Genomic DNA, 25,557 nt, shown 5'->3' with positions numbered 1-25,557 from the left:
GACAAAAAATGTATAATCAGATTTTAGTTCGTTTGGCCTCAAGGAGAAGCAGAAACGAAAGCTTTTGGGATTGTTGCGGCATAATACATATCTATAACAAATGTCCTCAATGAAGAATTAATTTATCTCACTGATGAAGGCCATGCAGAAGGATCTGGCTGTTCATTGGCTTCATGCAAAATAACTAAAACACCCATCTATTTGAAAAATCCTTTCTTTATCTGTGCAAGACTGAATTCAACAGTGTAACCATTTATATGTTAAACAGGTATTCCCAGCCAATCAGATGTAAATTATATGGTAACATATATTAAATAGAAGTGTGTATCAACTCCTTATTAGAATTCATAACAATGGACCAGGCAGAACTTTCATTATTTGAATAAAAAAGACACTGCTACCTTTTTCATGTAGATCACCACATCCTAGTAACTGTCTGCCAATTGAGTCAACAAAGATATTTAACAGTATTTAAATCCAGACCTCAAACATACCTGTTTGACATAACATTTCGAGATTCTTTACCCATCGTCTCTCCCTTCACTGCACCACAGGAACCCTATTAAAACTTCTCACTTGTTCCTTTAAAAAAAATTTGTGTTACCCCCTCCTCCTTACTCTGATCTTGTTCATCATATCCTCATTCCCAATCTTAGACAAGTTTATAGCACTAATTCAGTCAACATGTGGTTTACTTACATCGGCCATACCCCCAAACCTGTTGCTATGTGACCTTAAGTGCCCCAAAACACTTCCACTGGAAGTTCTCAACTTCACATTTTCACTGGTCCTTTGACCTAACCACAATCCTTGCTATTTCCCATCCCTTATCCACTTTACCATACTGCGGATACTGTTGTAACTGTTGGTTGCTGTGAACCTATAAACACCCATGTATCCCATTTGCTTTTAAAGTAATAATAACCAATATTCTTTTATAGTATAAACAAATACTTGATTGATTTAACAATATTGATCTGACCTTTAGCCAGTCAAAACACTTGTTTTTAACACAAGGTTTTGTGAAGAATTTTTGTGAAGAAATAAAAACAGTGTTTCACATTACTGGCAGAGCAACAGATTGCTTTGAACAAGCAGAAGATGAATGGGGTAGCTAGCATGGGCAGTGATAGCCAGCATGGTTGAACAGACCAGAAAGAAAATAAAGAGAAAACAGCAGCGTTGGGAACACAGTTTAACAATGTGATCCCTGAGAAATATGGAGAAACAACAATTCAGAAATAATTAGCAGATTCCACTTAAATGTTTTTAATTCCCTTTCTAACTTGGCATTTTTATCTCCATCATCATCATCTATGAACTGCTTCTTCTGACTGTTTACTAATGAAATGTTGCGTAAACAGCCTTAGATCACACAAGAGACTGTATTATCAGATATGAAAATCATTCCCTTAGGGAATTAGAGCAGAACTGATTTAATAGCATAACTCAAGATATCACAGCTGATAGTCCTTACCCAGCTGGGACCTGGGTATGATGGTTAGGGAATCTTAAATCAAATAATATTCTAAACGTGCAGTCCGCTCTTGTGTGATGGCTGATGTCTTTTTAATTCATTCCCTATCTGACCTATTCACAAGAGCAAGAAACTGGATTGCCCGTCTCTGCAGATTCAGTCACCCCAATCTATGAATGATAATGTTATTTCGGACGAGGTGCGTGGGAGCGGAGTCAATCTATGAGTCCCTATATAACTATGCTCATATAAGCAGAGAGTGCAGATTCAACATCATTAAAACGGATGATAGAGGGAACACAATAGAGCATGGACTCATTCTGTGTCTGCAGTTAAGTGAGGGGTGGGGTTGGGGGCGGATAGGTAGCCCACCCTGGTGCGAAGAAGCATCAGAGGTGACTCACCAATGAAGTAGGCCAACAGGAACAGCAGTGTTACTGAAATGAGGATGGCACTGAGAGCAGCACATTTCCAGTTGCAGTGCTTATAGGGTTTCTTCAGGCTGAAGGCAGGTCGAGAGAAGGTGTTTCGAGGCAGGGGGCGTGGGGGCGGTGAGTACACCGTGCTGGAGGTCAAAGGGTATCCTGGTGATGTTGTGCAATACATTGGTGATGTTCCACCAGGTTTGAACAGGAAGTGCCTGGGAAAAAAAAGACATTTTCTTGTTAGTCGTAACAGAAACAATTTCTCAGGGGTGTCTATCATGATAAAACTGTAGGTTACTGTCTATCCAAGTGCTGTCCCTTCCACTGTAAAACAGTAATTCTGTTTCCAAGCACATTCAAAACTGTTAACATAGTCACAGTTCTGCTAGATTACTGAGGATGCTAAAGCATACTGGGTTTTGCTCAGTCAAAACTGTGAATCAATATTAACTCTAATTTATAGGACTAGTGACCGCAGCTGGCTCTTGTTTATGTATTCATGCCAGCACGGGTGAAGAGTATTTCCCAGTAACTATTTGTCAAGGCTGTCCAGAGAAGAGATACAGCATATACGGTTGCAGCATGCAGTTGGGCAGATTTATTCGCCCTTGAAGAACATGGCTGGCTATCTCAGAAAACATGTGTAGAGCTGCATGTCCAAGAGCCGTATGAGCAGCCCATCAGAGAGTCACTGGCAGTGGCACTGTTGTCAAGGCCGTTATACTGACAAGTTTACAAGAAGCTCCACAGCGACAGTGACATGAACGTGATTGAATGTCACATTACAATGTATGATGTGAAAAGTCACTGAGACCATATTTTATTTATAAATATCAGGACAAATCTCTGACATAACATGGGCAACTGTTCATAAAGCGGTCATGCTTAACATTAATCAAAAACAATACAACCCAACAATGTGTCTTAAAGCACATTGATAGTTGTATCATACAGGGAAGGGAGAAATACAGCAAAGACTAGAACTACAGGAGACTGATTATTGATGGCATCTCAAAACAGAGGATGTTTGATGGAAAAATAGCGCAGGCATCACTTTTGTTTTCATGGCAAAGCAGATTCTGACAGTTGTGTGAGCCAGATAGCAAACATGCAACATACCCGTCGTTGTATGAGGCATCATGGCGTGCTGATGCCAGAATGTCCATCTCAATGAGGTTGTCCTGTAAAGTCTCTAGGAATGTCTGCTTTGCTATGTTTCTACACACAGGTGGAAAGATGGATATGAAGCTAGTGTGAGATGTGCGTGCAAGAAACACAGAAATGCCAAAACAGTATGTGATCACCAAGCAACATCAACAACAACTGACAAATGGAGATCAAGACACACAAGATGGGACAAAGAAACCAAGGCCCTTATGGAACTACTTCTACAAAGTTATGAGACAAATAACATCTAACTCTCTTGTTCCCCTCATTTGGGCACTGCCATACCTTGTTTTGTACGAGCCCTGCCCTTCTCTGCAAGCGTCTTGCTCTTCTCTGATAAACATTAGAGTATTCTGGCTCCTTTAAGGTTGTGATTGGAAGAAAACAATGCATCACTTACAAATAGGTTCCTTAACACACTTTTAATTACAAATTAACTTGTCACTAAAGTTTCATAGTTTTCACCTAGGACAGTATCCTTAAGTGTAGCTGTTTTTCCTTTTTATGGCTAAAAAACACATTTTCAGTTATTTCTTATGTCTCTTGAGGTGCATGCCATGTCTTATTTCTAACACAATGCAGCTCCCATCCCCTCAACCCCACCCCCACCCCCCATTAGCTCTGTTCCATAAGGAAATACTGCAGCAATGCAATGGAGAAATGAACTGTCCACATGCAATGGGCAGGCTGAACACGTTCGGTGGTACAAGAGAAAAGCTTTGTTTTTGATCCCTGCCCCTTTGAGGCCAGTAGTGGAGTCTGTTCATGGTCTCTCAAGCCCATGTTTTGGGAAGGATGCAACATTTAATGAAGAGGGAGAAAGCTGCTTGGCAGAAACGCTAAAGAAAATGGTGAGGCTGATAGGGCTAACCAACTCATGGCATTTCTCCAGTGGCAGAGCTGGATGAAACCTACCGAGAGTGGGTAAAGGTGACATTTAATTTAATGTGGATATAACAAATGGTTAAAATGGCATAATTGGAACCTCTGTAGTTGATCTTTTTTTTTTCAAGGAAATAGATCATAAAGACCACATATGTGGTTTGAGCAGAACTCTTGCCTGTTGCAGATCCACTCTCCTCACCATCTGTGTTCTACCCCACAGGGAATACCTGTGCAGGATTAACTTTGGAGCTGGATGACATGTAATCATTCATTATACCACTAACTGTCCTTCTACCAGCTGAAATTGATGCTCATTTTCCTGTTGACTGAACCGTCTCAAAGAACTGGAGGAGGAGACAGTTATTCTGTTCATGGCTGGTTGTTTAGCTATGTCAAATTAGCTATTAGCTATTCTCCTGTCTACAACAGTTTAATTTATAGCAACATGTTTTCTATATACTGTGTACACTATAGACAATAGTGTTGCTTTGAATATATCCTAATAATTGTTTTTTTTGTAATAACTTAGAACCACAATGGCTTTTTATTTACATTTGCTCAGCAGATGACTTGGTCACACTGAGAAGTTAGGTTTTGCTTTTGGAGTTTTTCCACTGTTAGCAGAGTAATGTGATCATTACGAGGGTTGAGATAATTTGCCATGCTATTCTTCATTTCACGCCGCCTTGCAATAAGACAAGCCAAAGACATACCAACAGATATTCCCTTTGTTACAATAACACTTGACAGATCTACTTCACACAAGGACCTCCTATTGAGAAATGTGCTAGAGAACTGAATACTGATTAATATGAAATAAATAAAACTCCCGGCTGAAGTGGAGGAGCTATGAAGCCTGCTCACGGGAGCCTGAATGTAATTTTAGAAGAACTGTTTCATATCTGACGTGATTATAATTACTCTGCTGTTTAAACTCAATAACTTCCACTGTTAGGATTGCTAACATTAGACCCAAAAGCAGGACTTTTCTCTTGTTTGCAACAAAATCATGTTCATCACAAATGTAGCCCTCTGCCCCTAGCAGGATTGTTTCCATTTTATTGCTTTGCTCCTTGTTAGCACTGTGGTAATTTAATGTGGCAGCAGACAGCATGAAAACCTGTGTTCAATAGCACCAGCTCAAGCTCAGTCTCACAGATGCCAACATTTCTATATAATGTCAGAGAGACAAGTTACTCAGTACCTTGTTTCCAGGGGGATGTTGCTGTTGAGTAGCCAGTTGTCCTGTGCGCTGCCGGAGTCTTGACCACTGGCTGGACCCTCAGGGGGAACAGAGCTGTCTGTGGGCGCGGGACTTGGGTTGCTCCGCGGTGTGTAGTTGCCCCTGTTCAAGGAGTTAATGGAGGCTGCATGGTGCTGATTGGGTGAGTGGGAGTGGGAAAGCGGTAGAGGAGGCGTCCGCAGCCGAGAGTGGTTTTGAAAGGCTCCGTCTGTAGAAAAGAGGAAAGAAATAAAACATGTTACAGAAATTTTAAAAGAAAGACAATTCTACTAATGTATTTTTTGTTATGAGGCACTTTTGTTGGAATCACCATCAACGTCACCTACATTCACAGTTTGTTTGCCAACACAGTTTCAAAAATACTGCAGGACGCACATTCCAAAATCTTGCATGAAAGTGTGCATGTGTGTGTTTATGCGTGTGTGTGCTAGCAGATTGAGAAGAGCCTTATGGTGTCAGTAAGTTATTTTAACTCACTGAGCCTCAACATTCTGGTTGATGAATGATTAGCCATAGTTTCGCCAGCAGCCCATAAATTAACACCTAAAGACTCATTTCACTGAAGAGCTGCAAAACCCTTACAAGAACCATTCTTGAAAAAGTTCCTCTTCTGCTCATTATTTCTCTATCATTGTCTATCAGTGTGCTCTCTGTCTTAAGGCTTTTTTGGACATTTATGTAGCCAGGAGAGAATGTTTGGGCATGTGTAGTCTTTTTATAAACAACAGCGTGTTTTACTCTGTCTTGTGCAAAACATAGCTCAATGGAAGCAACATCAACCACCTACTGCATGTACATAACACCTGCACATAATACTTATTTATTCCAGCATTCTTTGCTGGAATAGCATTCTATGCATGTATGCTTGTATGTGTATGTGCACCTGTATATCACATCCACCTCCGACCTGTACATAATAATAACAATAATGGTAATAATAATTTACTCCTGCATCCTTTTCACTCTCCTCATTCCACTATTGCACTATTGTCTCAATCTGTCTATTTTGTTTTGTTTATAATGTGTATATATGTGTTCTCTATACTGTGGCCTGTGTTATTACTATATTATTGCGTTATTGGGGGTGGTGATGTGGCAGTGGATAAGACGTATGCCTTTGGTGTGAGAGACCCGGGTTCAAATCCCCAATGTGACACATCCACCAATGTGTCCCTGAGCAAGACACTTAACCCCTAGTTCGTCCAGAGGCGTATGACCTCTGACATACTTAGCAATTGTAATTCGCTTTGGATAAAAGTTACAGCTAAATCAATAAACGTAATGTTGTTGTATAAGTATGCACATTGTGAACATTGTACAATCCGGAGTCAAGTTCCTTGTATGTGTACACATTCTTGGCAATAAAGCTAATTCTTATTCTGATTCTGATCAAACAGAAATCCTAGAAGCCCTAGCTTTCTGTTTAAAAAGAGATATAAAATTAGACAATACTGTTTATACTGATATAATTTGATGTTGAGTTAATTAATGTGTTTTTGTAACGTCCTGCCAGCGTTTGCTCCTCACCGCGCAGCCCCACCCCTCCGTGTGCGTCTGCACGGAGCCGTCTACAGTCTCTAAGAACATGGAGGTAGAGACAGTGCTGACACTTTACTTCGGCGGGCCGTTCAGTTATATTTGGCGACACCTTGTTGCATTTTTCAGAGAAACACAGAGTTATGTCTGTGAGTGTGAAGAGAACTGAATGAGGCGGATACACTTAATTAAGGTAGAGAATGAAGTATAATTAAAACGGTGAAATAACAAACAAGCTACTACAAATAGACCCGTCCAGGGTGTACCCTGCCTTTCGCAGCTGTGATTGGCTCCAGCCCCCTGCGACCGGTTGACGATATATGGATGGCTACTACAAATAGTCTGATATTACCGCTAAATAGTACCGGTATTCAGCAGTACCGGGATGACGTTTTGGTCCATATCGCCCAGCCCTACAGAAACCAATGCTTTGCTAATAATCTGATGTTAACAGAAGCATGTCATTATCAGATTTGCAGTGGTCAACCTTTTGAGAAGTGATTTCAGCGGTCACGTGCTGTTCCAGAGCCTGTTTCTTCTTTTTTTAGGTATTTTACCACCTGTTTTGTCAATTTATATCAGAGGATTTGAAACGATTAGATATAAAGTCTAGAAGAACATATTTTATCCAGTGATACTCTCTGCACTTCACAAGATAGAAGACTAGTGTCCTTGTGCACTCTGTACCCATTTATTTCCACATCTGCTAAGCCATTCATCAATCAATGAACTCCTGGCTTTACACAGAGTGAAAGAGTGGTCTTTCTTTATAGCAGCAAGCCTCCTTTATTTCACAGATATCCACAACACTAAATTGCCAATTTACAGCAGAGAGAATGGAATATAGACACACAAAAGGCTTATTTTGTATAATCAGCTCCTTCATTAAAGCGATACCTTCTCGGGCCAGTCAAGAAGCATAGAGTCATTTCAGATTTTTTTATGGGTCAGGAACATGAAGCTGCCATATCAACATGTGTCAATCAAGGTGTAAAACTGGCTGTGCCAAGAACAAAGCCGGATTACGCTTCAGTACTTGAGACATTTTAGGAAAATGGGAAAGACCCATTGTATCCACAGGTAATGTGCTAACAAACCGCTCAGCAAAGAAAATCGAGACAAAAATATAGTGTGGTGCATTTAATCCCCAGACACCTGCTAAAGTCTCCTCCTGCAAGGCTTTCAATATGAATATGATTTACAAGAAGCTTGGCAATTCCACATATACTCACATTTACAGTGTTTCAACTAATTTCTCTCCATATTCTGTACATTTAATCGACAAAAAAAAAAGGAGAACACTAATTTTCGCCTTCACTCGATTTTAAATCTGGCTCTCTGCAACATAAGTCCACATATTTTATAGGATGAACCACTGACAAAAATGTTTATTTTTCTTTTTAATGTTGGAGAGAGTGCTATATCATGCACATGTCATCACATTGACAGATGGTTCCATACTGAAAACAGTTTTGCACAATGTTGCCCTTGTAATTAGTTGAACCACTGAGAGAGAGGCACACCACAGCACTGATGAACAATAGACTGGTGTGAGGTAAAACCCCACAGTTGTTGATGACCTCCCTCCTGCTCAGTAATGTACCTGATCCCTAAAGCCATTAATAAGGCAATGCTAATTCAATACAAGGACAGCACAGACATATGCAGAGAAATATATCACAAGGACAAATGCATCACTGCTCTGGAATGCATTTACTTCTCAGTAAACAAATACTTTACTTCCTATGACATTTAAGCAAATGTGGGACAACAATTATTTTTCACTTGGTAACATTGTTTTTTTCTGAGGACCATATTTGCAATATATTTTAAGTCATGCTACAACCTCAAAAATTACAACAGAAATTAATCAATAAATATAGCTATATACCTGAAGTTTTACGACATTATTATTCTTTTTTTTTTGTAACTGCAAGTCGACTGCCCGGGCTCGCGAAATACTGTTAGGTATTATGTCCTATCCCTGCATGGCAAAGTACCATGATAAAGTTGTCTTACTTTGAAAAAGTATGAAAAAATTTTCTTGGTGGGGGACTCTCTGTGATTATCTTAAAATATTAGTAAAGTGCTATGCAGGTTTACTCAATTGTAACATAATGGTCATAAATATTAGACCAAAGTCCAAGCCACACTTAAAACAAGTTATCCAATGTTTCTGGATTAAGTCCAGTTTTAATACTTTATTTAGTGATCTGATGGAAATTCAAATGTTAATTTCTATGTTTAGTTATTTGTCTGTTGCCATGCAGGTATTTTGAAGTATAAAAGAATTTTGTACATATAGTGCCCTTCCTTGCCTACTTCGATTGCATACAAGCCATCATTATTGTAATGCATTGTAGAACATGCTCTACAGAAGAAAAACTATATTAGAACTGCACCATGATTTAAATTCACTACCTGACTTATGCATTTTGCCCCTGTCCAACCAAAAACCCTTGAACGGCCAGGTAAATAGTCACTGTTTTGTGGAAATAAATAGAAAGATGAGAGACAGTTAATGCAACAAAGCACAGGACAACCTGACCCCCACAGATGTGGTGATTCAGCAACAATTATTCACCACTATTCAAAGGACAGAAAAAAATTAATGGTTTTCTATTGACCTGCTTTGCACAACGAAACTGGCAAGAAAAGGAGAATCATTTGTTATAAGAGAGACAGAGAAGGGGGACTTTGCTACAATAGCCAAAGGTTCACATAGCATTCAAAATAGAAGCCTAAAGTTATCCATTCAGTCTGGGAATGTGGGTTTTCTTTCTAACAGATGTATGCACTGGTAAAGGTCTCCTGACACTATTCTAGACAAGTGATTAAGGCAAAATCACTTCAGGACCTCATCCCCCACCCTGAGAGATAGCAGGAATGTCTGTCTAATGGTAAGATGTTATAATTGCTGGAAGCCAACTGTCCAACTTGTGAGGTTTCAAATAAAATTAAAACTAATGGTAACTAATGAAAAATAAAGGATATTTTAAACACCTTAAAATATTAAACTGATGCAAAAGGTAATGGATTATGGAACAAGTAAATATATTTGTATTTAAGTATTCCGAATCCAGGTATAAATCCAGTATTTGTTAACAGTGTTGCATGTTCACTATTTGCTCATGAACTACTGAACTTACTTGTATTACAAATATCTGGCACATGTACTACATCTCATGATTGTGAATCACAGTGTGTATTTTGATATTATTAAAAAAAAATTTTACAGCCTTGGTAGACACACTGTACACTCTGAGTTCTATTTCTAAAGGCTGATGATGAATTAATTAAATGCATGTATTATATGCAGACAGCAGTGCATGCATGGAGTTATATCCAAAGGTGATAGAAATTAACAAATGTCATGGAATAAATAATTCAAAATGCCATATATATGAAAAGTAATCTGATTCATCTGAGGGACTGCCATACTTGCCTTATTGTTATAGGTATAGCACTCGACTTGACCAATAGCCCTGTTGTTTTAACTTTAATAAAGCCATTTAAATCAAAATGTAGAATGTATAGCCATAAAAGTATGTTAAAGCTTTTATATGACAGTAACTTTTCTTGTGTCAGTTAATTTAGTAAACTACACTGTTACACAACAAAAAAACACAAGAGAATGTAAAGAACACTGCACTTAAGGACAGTGAAAAGAAAAATCTAACATTGACTAAAAGAGTGACTAAAATTAGCAGCACTAGACATGGAAAAAATTTAATACACTACATTATATCAGTAAATAGATATGTAAAAGACCAGCCTTTATCTCACATATTTCATTGGCTGCAGTGCTTCAGGCTGTTCAAATGGTATACTTAATTATTTGATACCTATTTATAAACCACAGTAACTGTAAACTTGCACCTTTGGAATGCTTCTCCCCCAGTTAATGTCAAATTAAAACTTAAAAAATTCATAAAAATGTATACACTTTGATATGTAGTGATATAAACCTTCAAACTGCCTACATTGGTTGATATCTACACATGAAAAATTCTTCAGTGGCATAATTCTTGCCCCATTTGGTTACATATAAAGGAACACTTGGTTCCGCCTTAATTTGCCACTCTGTGCAGTGTTCAGGGAGAAGACCTACTTCTAAACAAGGACAGTGGATAAATTCCACAGCACTAATGGTCACACCTGATGAAATAAAGTGATATGACATGCCCCGAACACCCGATCAACGCACTGAGGTGTGAGCCATTCGATACAGAATTAATCAAAAGCTATCCAGCACCCAGATAAATCATTAAATCTTGCTTACTGCTACAGCCCCTATGGCTAATCATAGAAGCAAAATTTCCAGTTGAGTAGTGTTTGTCTATAAAAATACAAATAGAATTTGTCATGAAGGCAGTGAAGCTGCACTCTCTCCTGGCTCCCTGAAGCTGGTTCTCTCTGCTGGCCCTGCTGTTTCCTGCACCATTAGAAAAGTCTGAAGGGGATAGCCATGTGGGAATACGAGCTGTCTTTCCTGGACTCATTTTAGAGGTAACAGGTAACACAAACAACACATGGTGGGTATAATGCTCAGCTCTCCACTGGCACTCACTATGGGAATAAGGGGAAAAAGACCTTCTGTAATCCAAACATAAGCTCACTTTCATTACTAACTGGAGGAAAGAAAACCTGCTATTGTAAGTATATAACATCCCACCACCAGCTTTGTCTGAGGACAGCAAATGAGGTACGAAACTGGAAAAACAGGTTTCACACGATGTACTCGTATAGAATATGCACACATATTCAACATGGATCAAAATTGAATGCAAAAATAAACTCCAAAATACAAACATAAAATTACAGTAAATAATCTATTTATTTAAAAGAAATTAATACCATATTAATTTCTTTTCAAACTGAGGTTTACCACACTTTGCAACCCAAAACTTTACAACTAGTCCTTGGACATGCTTCTCTCTCCCTTTCTAAGATTAAATGGATTTTCTATCATTCTTTGAGCTGACAAGACAAGTGGTTATGTATTCTCTGTTCTGTATGTCACTCTGCTGCATATCCATCAAGATTGTGTTAGAGGCACAGATGGTCTGCAATTATTGTGGAATGAAAGTAATGCATCTCAATTTATGTCAATGAAAAGAAGATATGTAGGTATGCAAAATGCATTATCCATGGTCTCTGTGCACTGACGAACAGCAAGTTGAATGGAACTGGACAAATTGTCTGTTGGCTCCAGTTCATTGGTAACTCAACATCAACATAAAGAGAAACCGATTCCTTTTGATATGTCAACTCAAAACTGGATTCTCGCATATTCCATAAAAACAGGGGCATGGCATGTGAGTGCCATGTGCTACTCATTAAATTATTATTTAGCCTCAAATAGTTTCATTCCTCATTATGTCTGTGGATGAATTGCTTTCTGGGGTGACCTCTTTTAACCACATTTCCCCCGCCCTTGCAGACACAGAGGGATGATTAAGCAGTTCAAATGAAGACTTATTTGAATTCAAACACCACCACGTCCCCAAGCCTTCTACCCGGCTCAGCATTCCTGCTTGGTCAGCTGTGAGGTGGTGGTGTGCTGGCCCTTTCACCAGGGAGCACGGCTGCACTGAAAGCCAACACTGGCCGACCCCATGCTGTTTTGCATTAAGAGATGCTAATACTGGGAGGTTGCATCGTCTTTTAGAGCTTGCAGCTCAGCATAGCAGCGGGCTCCCACTGGCAGCCTCCCCAGGAAGAAGCCCCTCAGAGAAAGCCGAGGGCCACAGTGAAACACATGCTTCACAAAAGGACTGCAGGCTTCAGCGAGCAGCCTCGTCAGCCTTACAGAAACCCTGGCTCAGTGTTCTTCCAAATGAAAACAGGATCCTGAAAAAAACCACTGCAGCCTTGGAGGCTACTAATGTGAATAACGATATGCTGCTGAGAGCGTTTACTTGTTCAAAATCCAGCAGAACATTTTAAGTCCTGTATGTGGGCTCAAAGATGACCTTGAGCAAATGTAATCTGAAGTGATAAAAAGCCACCTGTTTTCCACAGCCAATTATTTTAGGCATACATAGTTTTCTGTGGTTGTTTACTGACAGTGAAAAAAGTAAATATTTCCTGCACCGTGGCAGCTCTGAATTTGAATATTTCTTCAATAACTGACCTGTATGTCAAAGAGATATGATTTGATATTCCAGTCATTTTTACCATGGTGGCTTTTAAATTACCTTTTTTGGCTGGACTGCAGCGAAGCAGAGCCAGACCTATCAACGTGAAACTCTGTCCCTGATTTAGTGAGTGCGTGATGAAGTTCCACCATTGGTCGGTCGAGTGTTGGAGTTTCCCTATTGGCTGTTGCGGTTTCTCAAAATAATAAGGTGTGAACAGTCAAATACGTCCTCACGATGCTTTTACAGTGAAGTGCAGACAGTCCTGAATTCCATATAATAATTTAGCCACAATTTAGCTCACTGACCTACACAGTCAAGACATATACTAGGTTTCAACCAAGATTTGTTGCTCATGTGACTCGCACTGATCACCTGAGATACATACTTAATTCCAGATTACATTACATTTGGCAGCATAAAGTGTTTTGTCCCAACCATTTCCAACCTCTGCAGAAAACATTAGAATGTCTTTTCCATAAATTTAATTAGACAATTCATGGAATTTGTGATCTTTGGTTTAATCATATTGGCTACACAGTTGCATATCCATAACCCTGTTCTGTATGCCTACTCTTGTTTTGTCAGCTTGAGAAGATGAGGTTTATGTAGCTGAAGGGAACACTGAACAGGTTTTAGCTTTGGGGGCTGAAAATATTTTACATAGAGAGCCACAGATATTACTCTGAGCAACTCAAAAAGACAATATCTAACTTAAATCAGGATCAGCCATGCAAATGATATTTTTTTACTGAATCAACTGTATTAGAAATCACTTTTTCATTAAATTCAAGAGGCAAAAAACAGCCAGTGGGAGTACATTTTGTTGCTCATTGGAGTGAAAGAGGAAAATACATTTTCACCAAAAATTATATTGAAATTTAAATAAACAAAATCTGCAAGTTTATAAGTATTTGGATGTGATGTGGAAGATGCATGGAGCAAGCTTACATGGCTCATTAGGTAGTTTAAGTGAAGAAACAGTGGAGGCTCCTTACTGTCAAAGATTTTCTGTAGTTAAACAATGAATAATGTCAAATAAGACTTACAAAGACAAGTTTTTTTTTTTACATAATTTACTACTTATTCATATGTAACTAAAGGAAGGTGAAGGTCCTCAGAATGGACAAGAGTCCAACTTAAAATTAATCTTACAAAGCCTGTGGATGACTAAGGCAGCACAGAGAGCTGGGGTTATTCCTCCTCAGTCTTCTCTTACCCCTTACTGGCAGCCTGAGGCCAACTTTAATGCTGTACCTATGCAAATCACTGTCATTGTTATGAGACAAATCTGCCGCGGTAAAGGCCATTCTCCCCACCCATGTCCCCTTAAGCACAGTCATGTCACTGCTGGATGACCAGCATGTTGCTGCTGTGGAATTGGGGGCAGATTTGCGATGGGATAAATAACCCATTCTCCAGGCTTTCTGAGCAGGCAGCTGGGGAACTTCGGAGTTTGATGTAATTCAGCCCTTTGGGTAGTTAACTTGTAAGCTTGATCAATTATTTAAACCATTTTATTTTGTTTTAGGTTTGCCTTGCCAGTGGGATAAGCAAGTAGCTGCTGTAGTTGAAAAGCATCAACATTCAAATATCAAATAATACCCTATTCAGCTTGCAAATTGATGACTTATAGGAGTTATGTGGCATAAATTGTTGAGTTTGAATGACAACGTTTTATAGTTATACCGATATGGATCATAAACAAGTATAACACTTCAATCGGTTATACAGCAACCCACAAATAATATTATATCAACTCAACAAAACAATTTCACTCCATAGACCAGTGAACTTACATTGTCTTCCACACATACTTCATTAGTGCATATAGTGAGTAATTAAATCTTCGCGATGATTAAATGAGTAAGTAAACTGCTGGTATAATATGTAACACACTCTGACTGCTACTATATCTACTGTATATGTTTTATGGTAACTGAATTTTTAGCATCTGTCAACACCATGTTTGCAGTTTGAGAGCAAATGCCATTCTGTCAGTCTGAATAAGTGTTAAGTCAACAGCAGGAGACACAGAGTTTCAAGAGGAAAAAGTAGCTGACATTTATTAATGAGAAATCACATAATAATTTTCAAACCTCATCCAACTCAAGAAGCACTGTTTGAGATGTAGTTGTTACCGAAATCAAAACTACAGTATGTCTTTCTTGGGGCTAACTCTGTTTTAATATAACTTCAAAGGAGTCAGTCCTTGCAGTCATGTGATGATACAGCATGGATTACATCGCACCAGGTTTAAAGTAACTGTCTTTATTTTCTATCTGAGGTGAGGTAGATGCATGCAGGCTGTTGTTTCTGAAAATTCTGTAGGGGGATTGCAGATGGTTACTCCCACCAGCAAGCATTAAAACTGAAGAGAAATATCTTTGACAAATATCTCTTACTGAACCAAAATTGTCCATCTCTTCGAGTGAAGCGCTGAACTTTGCAAACCTTGCTTCAGAGAGTTCTGTGCATTTCCTGAGGCTACATATCGACTCAAAGTTTCAACTCTCTCTCTCATGGTGCTCAGGAAAAAAAGGGACATATTCTTGCCCATAGCCATCTGCATGACCTATAACACAACATGTCCAAGAGCACGGGAAGGCTAACCTCCAGAAAGCAACAGTAGTTTGAAAACAAACTCACCATCAGCAGTTGCAGTGGCAGGAGCATACAGGTTCCCTGAGCCAGTTTTAACTAAGAATGAATTGGGGCCAAACTCATCCTCAGAGTCAGAGTCCTGGGTTGGCTGAACCGCACAGTTACCTAGCAACCCTCCCTGGCTCTCATTGGCTGCAATGGAAGGGGGAGGGTATGGGAGCTGCTCAACAGGGGAGGAGGAGGCAGATGAACAATGCAGTGGAGGACCTGTGGACCACAAACAGAGACAACACATGGGGGGGAAATGAAACACACCCAAACACAGGCAACATCACATTGGAGCAGAACACACACACACACACAGGCAAGACTTAACTCTGACACTTCAAAAACAAACAGGGACACATCTGCCTTTGTCTCTGCCACCTCAACCCAGCTGGGAAGAACAATTGACAACAACAACTGAAGTGACTTTGAGATAGAATAGGACAGCCAAATGCTTGGCACTGGTTTAGAGAAGTAAAAACAACAAAACACCCTTTCGGGATGTTAAATGCAAAAAAGAGAACAATTCCAGGTTACAATGCTCAAATCAAAAAAAAAGAAAAGAAAAGAAAGAAAACAGAGCTGATCAGTGAGGGCGTATGCATACATGAAAGCATAGCCTATACACAGTACAAGAGCGGTCAATAAGATCAACAAAAAATATTTCAAATTCTAGACACTTATTCTTTTAAAATAACACCATCTAACATATTGTGATCCAAACTACAAATATGACACTAGTAGATTCAAATTGGTGTGTGTTGTGCAGTAGGCACATGAATAATATGTTCCCAGATATGGTGGGGTTGTCAAAACCCCATCCTATGGAAACACATATAACCCCTGCCAGCAAAAAAATTAATCCAACCTGAACCAATCCTTCCTCTTCCATCCTTCTTCTGTACTCGGTGTCCATATCAGCTTTCCTACTTAATATAAAATACCACAGGCCACTAACCTTAACAGCAGGATATGAATCATTTACAGTTGATTTACAGTGATTACTTACAGCCCCTTGTTATATATCAATATACAACGATCATTCTTACATACGAATATCACACAGTTTCTTCTTTCAGGGCTTATTGGTTCCAATCCCCATGCTGTCATGGAATGTTAAATCTCCACAGAGCTCCTATTAATGTGTGATTAACTTTTGATGCCGCTCTGTGCCACACTGAAAATTGAGTGTTTAAGTAAGATGACTGCAGCAAACAAAGCCATCATCTTGGTGCTATCTGCATCTTCCCATCAGTTCGCCAGTCTTGATGTTGAAATTCCTGCTGACTGGACTATCATCCATCAGGATAGATACATTTCCTCCTGCTTTGTAATGATCCCTGAAGAGTATTAAAATACAACTCACTGACTCGCATCTAATTAGGAAACAATTAGTGATACTAACATATGAGCCGCAGCCCTACACAAGCAGCAAATGTCCACTGGCCCAGAGAGTCACAGTTTGTGTTTTAGATATACCTCACACCACACACATCATTTCTCTCTAAATCCTCTAATGCCGGTGCAAGTAATGGGTGCAATGGCCATGCTGTGGGTTAATGACCGTGACACTGTTGTGCTTGAATATACAGCAATGTACAACCGAGAGAGGAAGAGCTGTTGAAAAGAGCATCATTACAGTCATTCCCAGAATCCCTCGGATACATCTAGGACACTACATTGTAGTTTGTGTCAAAACAACAACACTTTTCTGCTAAACAGAGTACTACTCACTGAGCTGGTATCTGCTGGTATGAAAGACCAGAGGCAAGACTGAAATTCTTGACATGAAAGACAAAAATTAGCTGCACCAGGTCCTGGACTGAATATTACAGCATTTTCCTCAAAAAGGAGAATTAATGAGACAAGAAAAGATTAAAGTCCTCTAAAAATGATCAAAGTCATAACCTAAATGAGTTCAAGGTAGTCATGCTCAGCAGCCATTAGTCTTGCGTACAGAGGTTTTACTGTCTCATGGTGTTTAATTAATGCCGCCTTGTGCAGTTCATGCCCAAGTCACATGCACCTAAAGATATAGACAAGGCTTCTGCAGGCGAGAAGCCACAGCTTGAGATGGCCAGATAAGTTTCTCTGGCTGCCAGAGTTGATTGCCTTTGCCTTCACTCACTGTATCACCGCAGCAAAAGAGGATCTTTACCTAGGACCTCCTGGATCAACACGCTAGGGCTTTAGTTCCTGACAGGTTCAGGAAATGCCACTTTCTGCCTGGTTTGGCCTGACTGCAAATACAGACCACCACCCACGGTGTTAAAGGTAACAATCAACTTATTAGCAACCCAATTAAAAGAATGCACAAACAAATTGGTAACTGTGATCTGCAGGTAAGGATAACTCCTATTAATATTGTAGTGCTTAGTGCAATACTTTCTCCCAAAAGAAAATGCTAACGTAACTTACCAAAGGTGTAACAATTTAATCTAATAGTGATTGTATTTTAATTCTATAACTAAAGATTAAATGATTATGAAATGTTACAATCTACACATTATTTAATTATATTCATTTTGATCACTCGTTTCATCAAAAATATTTTATCAAAGTATAACAGATCCATAGGGCAAGTTGTAAAACGCAACAAAAGTGGTTCAGGCAACAAAAATTTAAAAGACGTAAATCTTACATCAAGGCCCTAGTTAAAAGAATGACATTTATTTTCAAGGAGAAAATGATAATAGTAGGGCTGACCCTGCATAGTCCAAGGTTCGATGCTTCGATAGGCAGAGCCTGATTTGACTTTCAATCTCACAGTCGAAGCTTCGCATCAAAATGAGGATCATGCCATTTTGGCGATATGGGGGTGCTCAATGTCTGATTTACATAGAACTACCAGTTTTCTCCCAATAAGTTAATATAAAGCCTATTACAATATACATTCCAACGCTTAATGCTGTAAATAAAAATGTAAAAAGAAAAAAGCTTTTAATAATTGTTTTAAAAGTGCGTAATAAATCCAAAATTACCCTTAAAGAAGGCGGGTCAGTGCGCATGTGTAGGCATGGCGTGTACATGTTTGTCGGCGGCACAGCATGCACGAAAAACTCTGCACAATGTGAATGGCAGGCGAGCAGAGAGGAAATGATCAACAATAAGTCTCAGTTTATCTGTAACTTTAAATGTACAGTGTAAGTTACAGTGACTACTGAATAGAGGCTGCAGTTCTGCAGCTTCTCCTGCTCGCAATCGCCGTGCACAAACACACACAATGATTCAACTATGAGTTGACTATGGGCAAGACCTGACAATTCTGATTGGACTATGTAAATCGTTAGTCGGGGACAGCCCTAGATAATAGTATTTGGTACGTATGACAGACACAAGCAGCAGAAACATGCGAATGTGGGCAGCTATGTATCAATATTTTTTTTTACAAGCCTACAATACCATACATAAGCAGGTAAATACTGTAGGTGTTCTATGTTGTACTCAAAACTTTCAGACGATCCCTTCAGTAAGTGCTTAGCAGTTTAAATAGTTTAATACACCTGAAGTGGTGATGAGCAATATGAAAAAGACATATTTCATAAAGATTTGAAATAATTTTATGTCATGTAGCAATATATAGTCCATTTTCTGGACATTCAATTTAGAGATAATTTCTACATAATATTAGCAGATAGAAATGTCTTGTTTTAGATATAATGTATGCAATATCCTGAAAATCCAATATTACCAACATTCCTGTTCATTGATTTAAAACATATCCTGTAATTGTCTAATAAAACTAAAGATATTAGAAGGCTACACATTGGTAGCTTACAGAAAACAAAGAAAAGCAAAAGAAAATCTTTATTGGTTCACAAATCTCTAATGTTTCACACTTCTTCCCAAACCACCATCAGTTTCCCGGAGAAATGCTAAATTGTTGAAAAGGTCATATTTGAAAATGGTTGAATATTGGCAAACCATCAGCTGAGAGAAGCATGAAAATTTAACTTTTTGCCTTCAAATGCAATATTCATGCAGACTCCCATTCCAAGTTTGTATATACAATATGCCTGAGTATAGCTACTTAAAGCTATGGTACCGTACACCATTATCATCAAAATCACCAAGTGTAAACAGTTGACTCTTTAATAGTAATCAAAAGCTTAATTTCAAAATTAGGGCCGTTATTATTTCTGTTACAGATTTATCGGTTAAATTTTTCAATTAAATGATTAATCATTTGGACTAATGAATGTCTTAAAATAGTGAAAAATGCCCATCCCAATGTCAGATTTATTTTGTGTGACGAGCAGTCCAAACTCCAAAGATATTCAATTTACAATTATAGAAAAACAGGGAAAGGCAAATCCTCACATTTAAAAAGCTGAAGCTAGCTTCGTTAATTACAAATAAGAAATTCTTTAATTTTTAAGTCAACTAATCAACTAATCTAATCTAAATACATAATCAACTTCAAAAGAATCTGTGGATACACCGTGTTCCCCAAAGACAACCTATGTATGTGAAGTTAATTCAATGAATATGTGCATGCATGGGTGTGTGCTTCTGGTTGTGTGTCTGTGGAGACTAACAAGTGGAGGAATGAGGACATAGCAGCACAATCATTTAAGATGTACATACCCACGGTAACTGCAAACATTAATGTATGGGACTGTAGTGCAGAATGATGCATTGGAAAATATAAACCTGATTACAATGATTAAGTTTGTGGATGAGAGAGAGGAAGAATCAGTCATTATCACTGTACAAATATACACATGAAAATGTATGTTTTAAAAAATGTCTGTATTTGAGAAGTCTTCTCTGGCTAAGGGAGAGAGAATTAAATCAGGTAAATAGAGAATATAATTTAGAGGAAGGATGTAATCGAGTGAAAAGAAAATCAAGTAAGAAGAGTCAACAACTTTCTTCCGGAGAGTCCTCATTTTTAGTTCTCTTTCTCTCTCTTTGTCTCTCAAACCAAAGCTCATCTTTCTGATTTTGCCTCTAACTAATATAAATTCTGGAGCTATACATAGAAAATCAGATTCATTCAAGGAGATAAAAGTTGTCATTGTTCAAACAAACAACATGGCAAATAAGATCTATGACTACCTTAGTTAAATGTACTGCAAACCCACAATACAGAGCAAGGTGAAACAGATGTGTGACTCCACGGTGACAACAGGAATTATCTGTATGCTCAAGGACTACAGCTGCGGGCAGCATCTATAAAAAATGCAGTGTATTTGCAGACGAACAGTGAAAAAAAAAAAAAACATCTCGGCGCCTGTCCCATACCATCAACTGATGCCATGTGGCATAGAAAGCATAGAGGACACAGAGGAATGACTCAGAGTCTCAGCGGGGACTGAGTGTCATCGTCACACTGCTACTCTTGTTGTAAAATGAAGATTGTGTTGAATCTCCATTTTACCACAAAGCATGATGGTCTGCATGTAGGATTAATGCAGTCAACCAGCATTTTCATTCAATGCCAATACTAAATTCATATCATAAGATTTGACTAGGACGCCAAAACAAACAAGAAAAAAAATCTGTAATACAGCGTGTTACCATATTGACTTGGAAAGTTGCTTAGTAACATTTGTACAGGGGTGTGTGAAAGGCCGGCAGTTTGTCTTTGACTGATCAGTAAATGTTGCGTAATTTGCTGCTGGCACCAGTTTTTTCATCCAGTGTAGGTCCAATATGTGATGGCATCTGAATTTTGTACTGACTGCTACCACCACCATCAAGACCCAGACTCTGAACATACTGTATTTGCATGTGTAGGCCACAGTTGTTTTTCTGTGGACACTATGGCGCAAAGTGGCATTTCCTATGGAACAGTGGGTTTTGTCCCTTGCCAGCACCTGCTTGGTATTTTTTGGGGGAAAACCACTAATGTTCTGCTGCTGCTGCCTGTGATTCCACTAGTGTCACTTGCAAACTAGCAGCACATTGCAATTTTGGTATTCACCAAATTTTGGGCCATCCACAGCCTACCTGCTCAGACCAAGTCAACATCACACTACACTTACTGCACACTTTGCTTACCGTATGTGTTGCCTCCACCAGTTAGTGATATTTGCATCCCTAACTGGTGGAGGCACACCTATATAACTAACTCCAAAATTAGGCAGATCCTTTTATGTGCTTTACTAATTACGCAGAAAGAAAATGCTTAAAGGAGTGGAACCAGGAAGGCATGCTAAAGATTAATGTCTGATTCTTAACCGCATCTGTCAGCCACAACAGCTTTCATGTATGAAGGCCTTCCCTTTCAGTTGATTAACTCTCTTTGGAGCCATCTGAAGGCAGCTGGAATGTGATTATGTATACCAGATCCACCGGTAACCTTGATTAAATCTTGTGCAAGAAGGACTGGGCTGTTGAAAAAGCAACACACAAACTTCTGCGTTCTTGTGAACATTTAACTGGTAGGTTATATCTCAGTCTAACGCAGGCTATGGAATAAAAATTACCTGTGAATGTGTGTATGTTGGAGACTCTGACATCCTCAGGAATTGGTTATAAATGAATGCCTATTGTTAATGTTAATCCTACATGCAATCCTAAAGTAACTGCTTGGGCAAAACAACATTTTTACAGAGTAAGTAATCATAATGACTCATGAGCAGTGTGTACTCTGTAGTTCTAAGTGAAAATGAACCATGAGTTTTCATGTTGCTTAGACTAGAACAATAAGTCATAATAACTAATTCATACTGTAGTGCGAGTATTGCATTAAGGAAGCATTGCAAGTCTGTTCAAAGGGAAAGAGAAAATAAACCTATCAAACCAAGCCTAATACAAATAATTGTCTATTGATGAGTTTTATTTGCCTACAGGGTACAATGGCCAACAAGACACCTTAATTGTGTATTTAACAGCTTTTGAATTGTCTGAGAATCATCAATTAAATTTTCAGCATTATAACTTTGTCCCCCAATGATGTCCGGTTGCTTAGCTCTATTGGTCATGTTTACAGTGTTCAACACAAATGTTCACTAGTCAGGCTCGATCGTGTGATACAAAGGCTTTAGAGCTGCTTAACCCATGAAAGGTTTGATGCCCTTTTTGATTTTGTCTAACTGACAGGCAGTATTTGAGCTCTGCCATGACTGATTAAATGTGCCCTCTTGCCTACTATAGCAGTGCTCTTGGTTTGGATTGAACTTCAAAGACTGTGGAAAGGCAGTGCCTTTGTGACACTGACAGTCTTAGAAATTGTATTTGTGACTGCAGGAAATAAAGCCCTATCGTGGTGTTTTTTGCAATGTAACATGATGAAAGCTGGGGTGAACAGATCAACTGACTGGCTACGGTTGAATGACATGACTATATACAGTATACTATGCTGTGAAATTGGAAATCCGTCAAACATAGATTTGTTGGTGTGATATTTTCCACTGTATCGGGACAATGCGCAATGTTGCAAATCAATAAGTAGGACTGTTCGTTGGTGACAATGGATTTATAGGATATTTAGTATCTTTCAAATGACCAGAAATTGGACTATATCATAATATACAGATTATAGACAATACTGGCTAACCAACAAACATTTGACTATATCTGACTTGAAATAAAGGCTGTAGTAATTGGTAGTTGTAAGGCAAAGTTAAATTCCTTCTGGTCAGCTGATTTATTTTGGTTACCTTATATTGTATATTCTGTTTTGGTCCATAAGCCTGTGATTTATAGTTCACTTTCAATGACAGAACAAATTGTATTTACCCTGCTAAATTTAGTGAAAACTATTCCTCACTGTTAATGTTAATTCAATTACTTAAATTTTTCTGTTGTTTAATAACAACACTACTTTGCATATGTTAACATTTCTGCCAAAACAACTGCACAAATACAGTATGACACTAAGGCTGATGGTTAAAAAGAAGTTTTCCACTCATCAGTATGAATATATTTTCAATCTTAATTTTGCTTGTGAACATTTCTATGATCCAAAAAGGTAATGGACTTCACAATAAGGCAATGTTAAAACAAAAAAATTATGAAACTGAGGTGAAGATTTCAAATTGTATCCCAAACACTATCCTAAACACTTGTATCTTACTCCATCTGGAATCACATGTTTCTGATACATGTTTCATAACAGCTGCAAGAAATCATGACCTGCCTTAAACACCTGAGATGATGCTATAAACAACTAAATGCATAATAGTGCCTAATAATTTATAAAATGAATTCATGCTTTTTATTTACATGTTTTGGGAACACACTAATGTGCTTGTAATTATTGGTCTGTGCTCAGGTAATACTTAAACTTATCAAAACTCTTCAGGCAATACAAACAAGAGGGCTTAATTCTGTTTTTCGTATTATTAGGATTCTCAAATTGACATTATTATTTTCTATTGCACAGCTGGAAGCCATAACTAGCCTTCTATGAAATGATTACTTGATAGGTGATCTCATCAAATAATAAATAAATGAGACAGTGTGCAGCTCAAAGGGATGGTTTTCAAAAAGTCATAAGTCTAATGCAACAAATATGTCTAAATGCATGATAAACTGCCTCAGAAACTTGTGCCTTCAGAAAAGGTTTTACACTTTTTTACTACTAAATTTAATCTATTAGTGTATGTCACACCGTCTACCCAAAGTTATGGTAAGCATATGCATGCTGCAAGATTACAAGAATTTCCACAGTTGATATGGTGCAATTTGATACATTTGTCAGGCAAACTATAATTCCTCAGGACACTGCACATAGTCCAACACGCTACCTTACCACAAACTGCACAACGGAAAACACAAACAGATAGACACACTTGCAGAGGAAGTGGGAAATTAGCTTTTATGAACCAACATTGTAAAACTGATTTTAAAAAAATCTCACTCAGACAGTGCCGTTAACCTGCTAGGAATCAATATCATAATAACAGAGAGTGAACATAATGCATGATAAGGTTGAAAACAAATTGTAAATACACATAAATGTTTTTTTATAGACATAACCATTACTGAGAAAATGGAAATTATATTTGTGTGTAATAAAAAAAAACATTATCACAGAAGGCACAATTCAATTTAAAGCTGACCCACAACATTTCTATCAGCACTTTAAACCCAGCATCCATTACTCACAACTACTGTAGGCTCTTAAAGAGATGTTGAAAGCCAAATTATAAATGCAGGGCTCCACGCTAACTTTTTTCCCCAAGGAGTACATGCAAGTTTAAATGCATGATAAACCTTGGGTAGATGGTAGGAAATACACTATTAGAATTCAGGAAGAAATTCAGGAGCAGAGTATAAAATGTTCAAGGAACAGATTAACTAACAATTTATTAAAGGGGAACATTACAGTACGGTTAGCACATTTTGGGGGGCAAATGCGAATGAAATTCTTGCACTCTAGAGCCCAGAATGGATGGTTAGAATAAATCCAGAAAACAAGCAAAACATGGCAGAACAGTTGGACGCTAGAAATAGCAGAAATGGGAAAACTAGCAGTTGTCACAATTTCTATGAACAGGTTCACAGGCCATGGGCCCTAGACAGATCAAACTTCTAACCCTCACTCCTCTTTAAATAGCACAAAATTAAGGATGTAATCACTCAGCACTAATCTATTCATCTGCTTGAAGGAGGACGGACATATCCAACTAAGACTAAAATAAAAGCAGCTGTAGCACACAAACCTTAGCACACTGAGTACTGATGCCAGTGGCTTTCCAAAGTATCACCTAAGAAGACAAGAGGTGACATTTCTTGTCTGGGTCACTATGAGCACAGACTCCTTCCCCAGTCATCCTCTACCCACAACTCTGCCTGGTTTATGCCACTCTCATCTGTACAGTCAACTCTATTTCTCTGTGTTGGAGATACAGTGTATGCTGCAATCCAGACGACACCATCTGTTTCGACTCTCTGTGACAAACAGAAGAATGAATCAGACTGGATATTTGAAATTGAAATCATAAATGAACTGAATGGAAATTTCGTTTGAGGAGAAACCGTACTACTGCTGACCTGTCGCCTTCATAGAATTCCAGAAGCAGCAAATGAAGAAGCAAAAGTGTCACCCATAAAAAATGTTCATTGAACATCTATAATAAA

The 25,557-nt window shown here is 38.5% G+C and overlaps 1 protein-coding gene across 3 annotated transcripts in view; it reads right to left on the bottom strand.

Annotated features, from left to right (window-relative positions):
• Positions 1–25,557, bottom strand: part of tenm4 (teneurin transmembrane protein 4) — a 157,522-nt gene that overhangs the window by 78,448 nt on the left and 53,517 nt on the right. For 2 of the 3 annotated variants that reach the window (XM_038694055.1, XM_038694056.1), the window contains exons 1-2: positions 3,022–3,116; positions 1,882–2,117 (exon numbers count right to left, since the gene is read on the bottom strand). In XM_038694055.1, coding sequence (XP_038549983.1) covers positions 1,882–2,117; positions 3,022–3,068 — 283 coding nt within the window. In that variant the 5' untranslated portion in view covers positions 3,069–3,116. Of the gene's footprint in view, positions 1–1,881; positions 2,118–3,021; positions 3,121–5,158; positions 5,406–15,522; positions 15,745–25,557 lie in introns of those variants that run through there. The other variant, XM_038694058.1, reaches the window with a different exon arrangement.

Source organism: Micropterus salmoides, unplaced genomic scaffold (assembly GCF_014851395.1).
Source record: "Micropterus salmoides isolate LMB-PRFRI ecotype aquatic unplaced genomic scaffold, ASM1485139v1 Ms_hic_scaffold_3, whole genome shotgun sequence".
Taxonomy (NCBI): domain Eukaryota; kingdom Metazoa; phylum Chordata; class Actinopteri; order Centrarchiformes; family Centrarchidae; genus Micropterus; species Micropterus salmoides.
The sequence above is the reverse complement of the archived record's forward strand: the minus strand, read 5'-3'. Positions and strand labels throughout refer to the sequence as shown.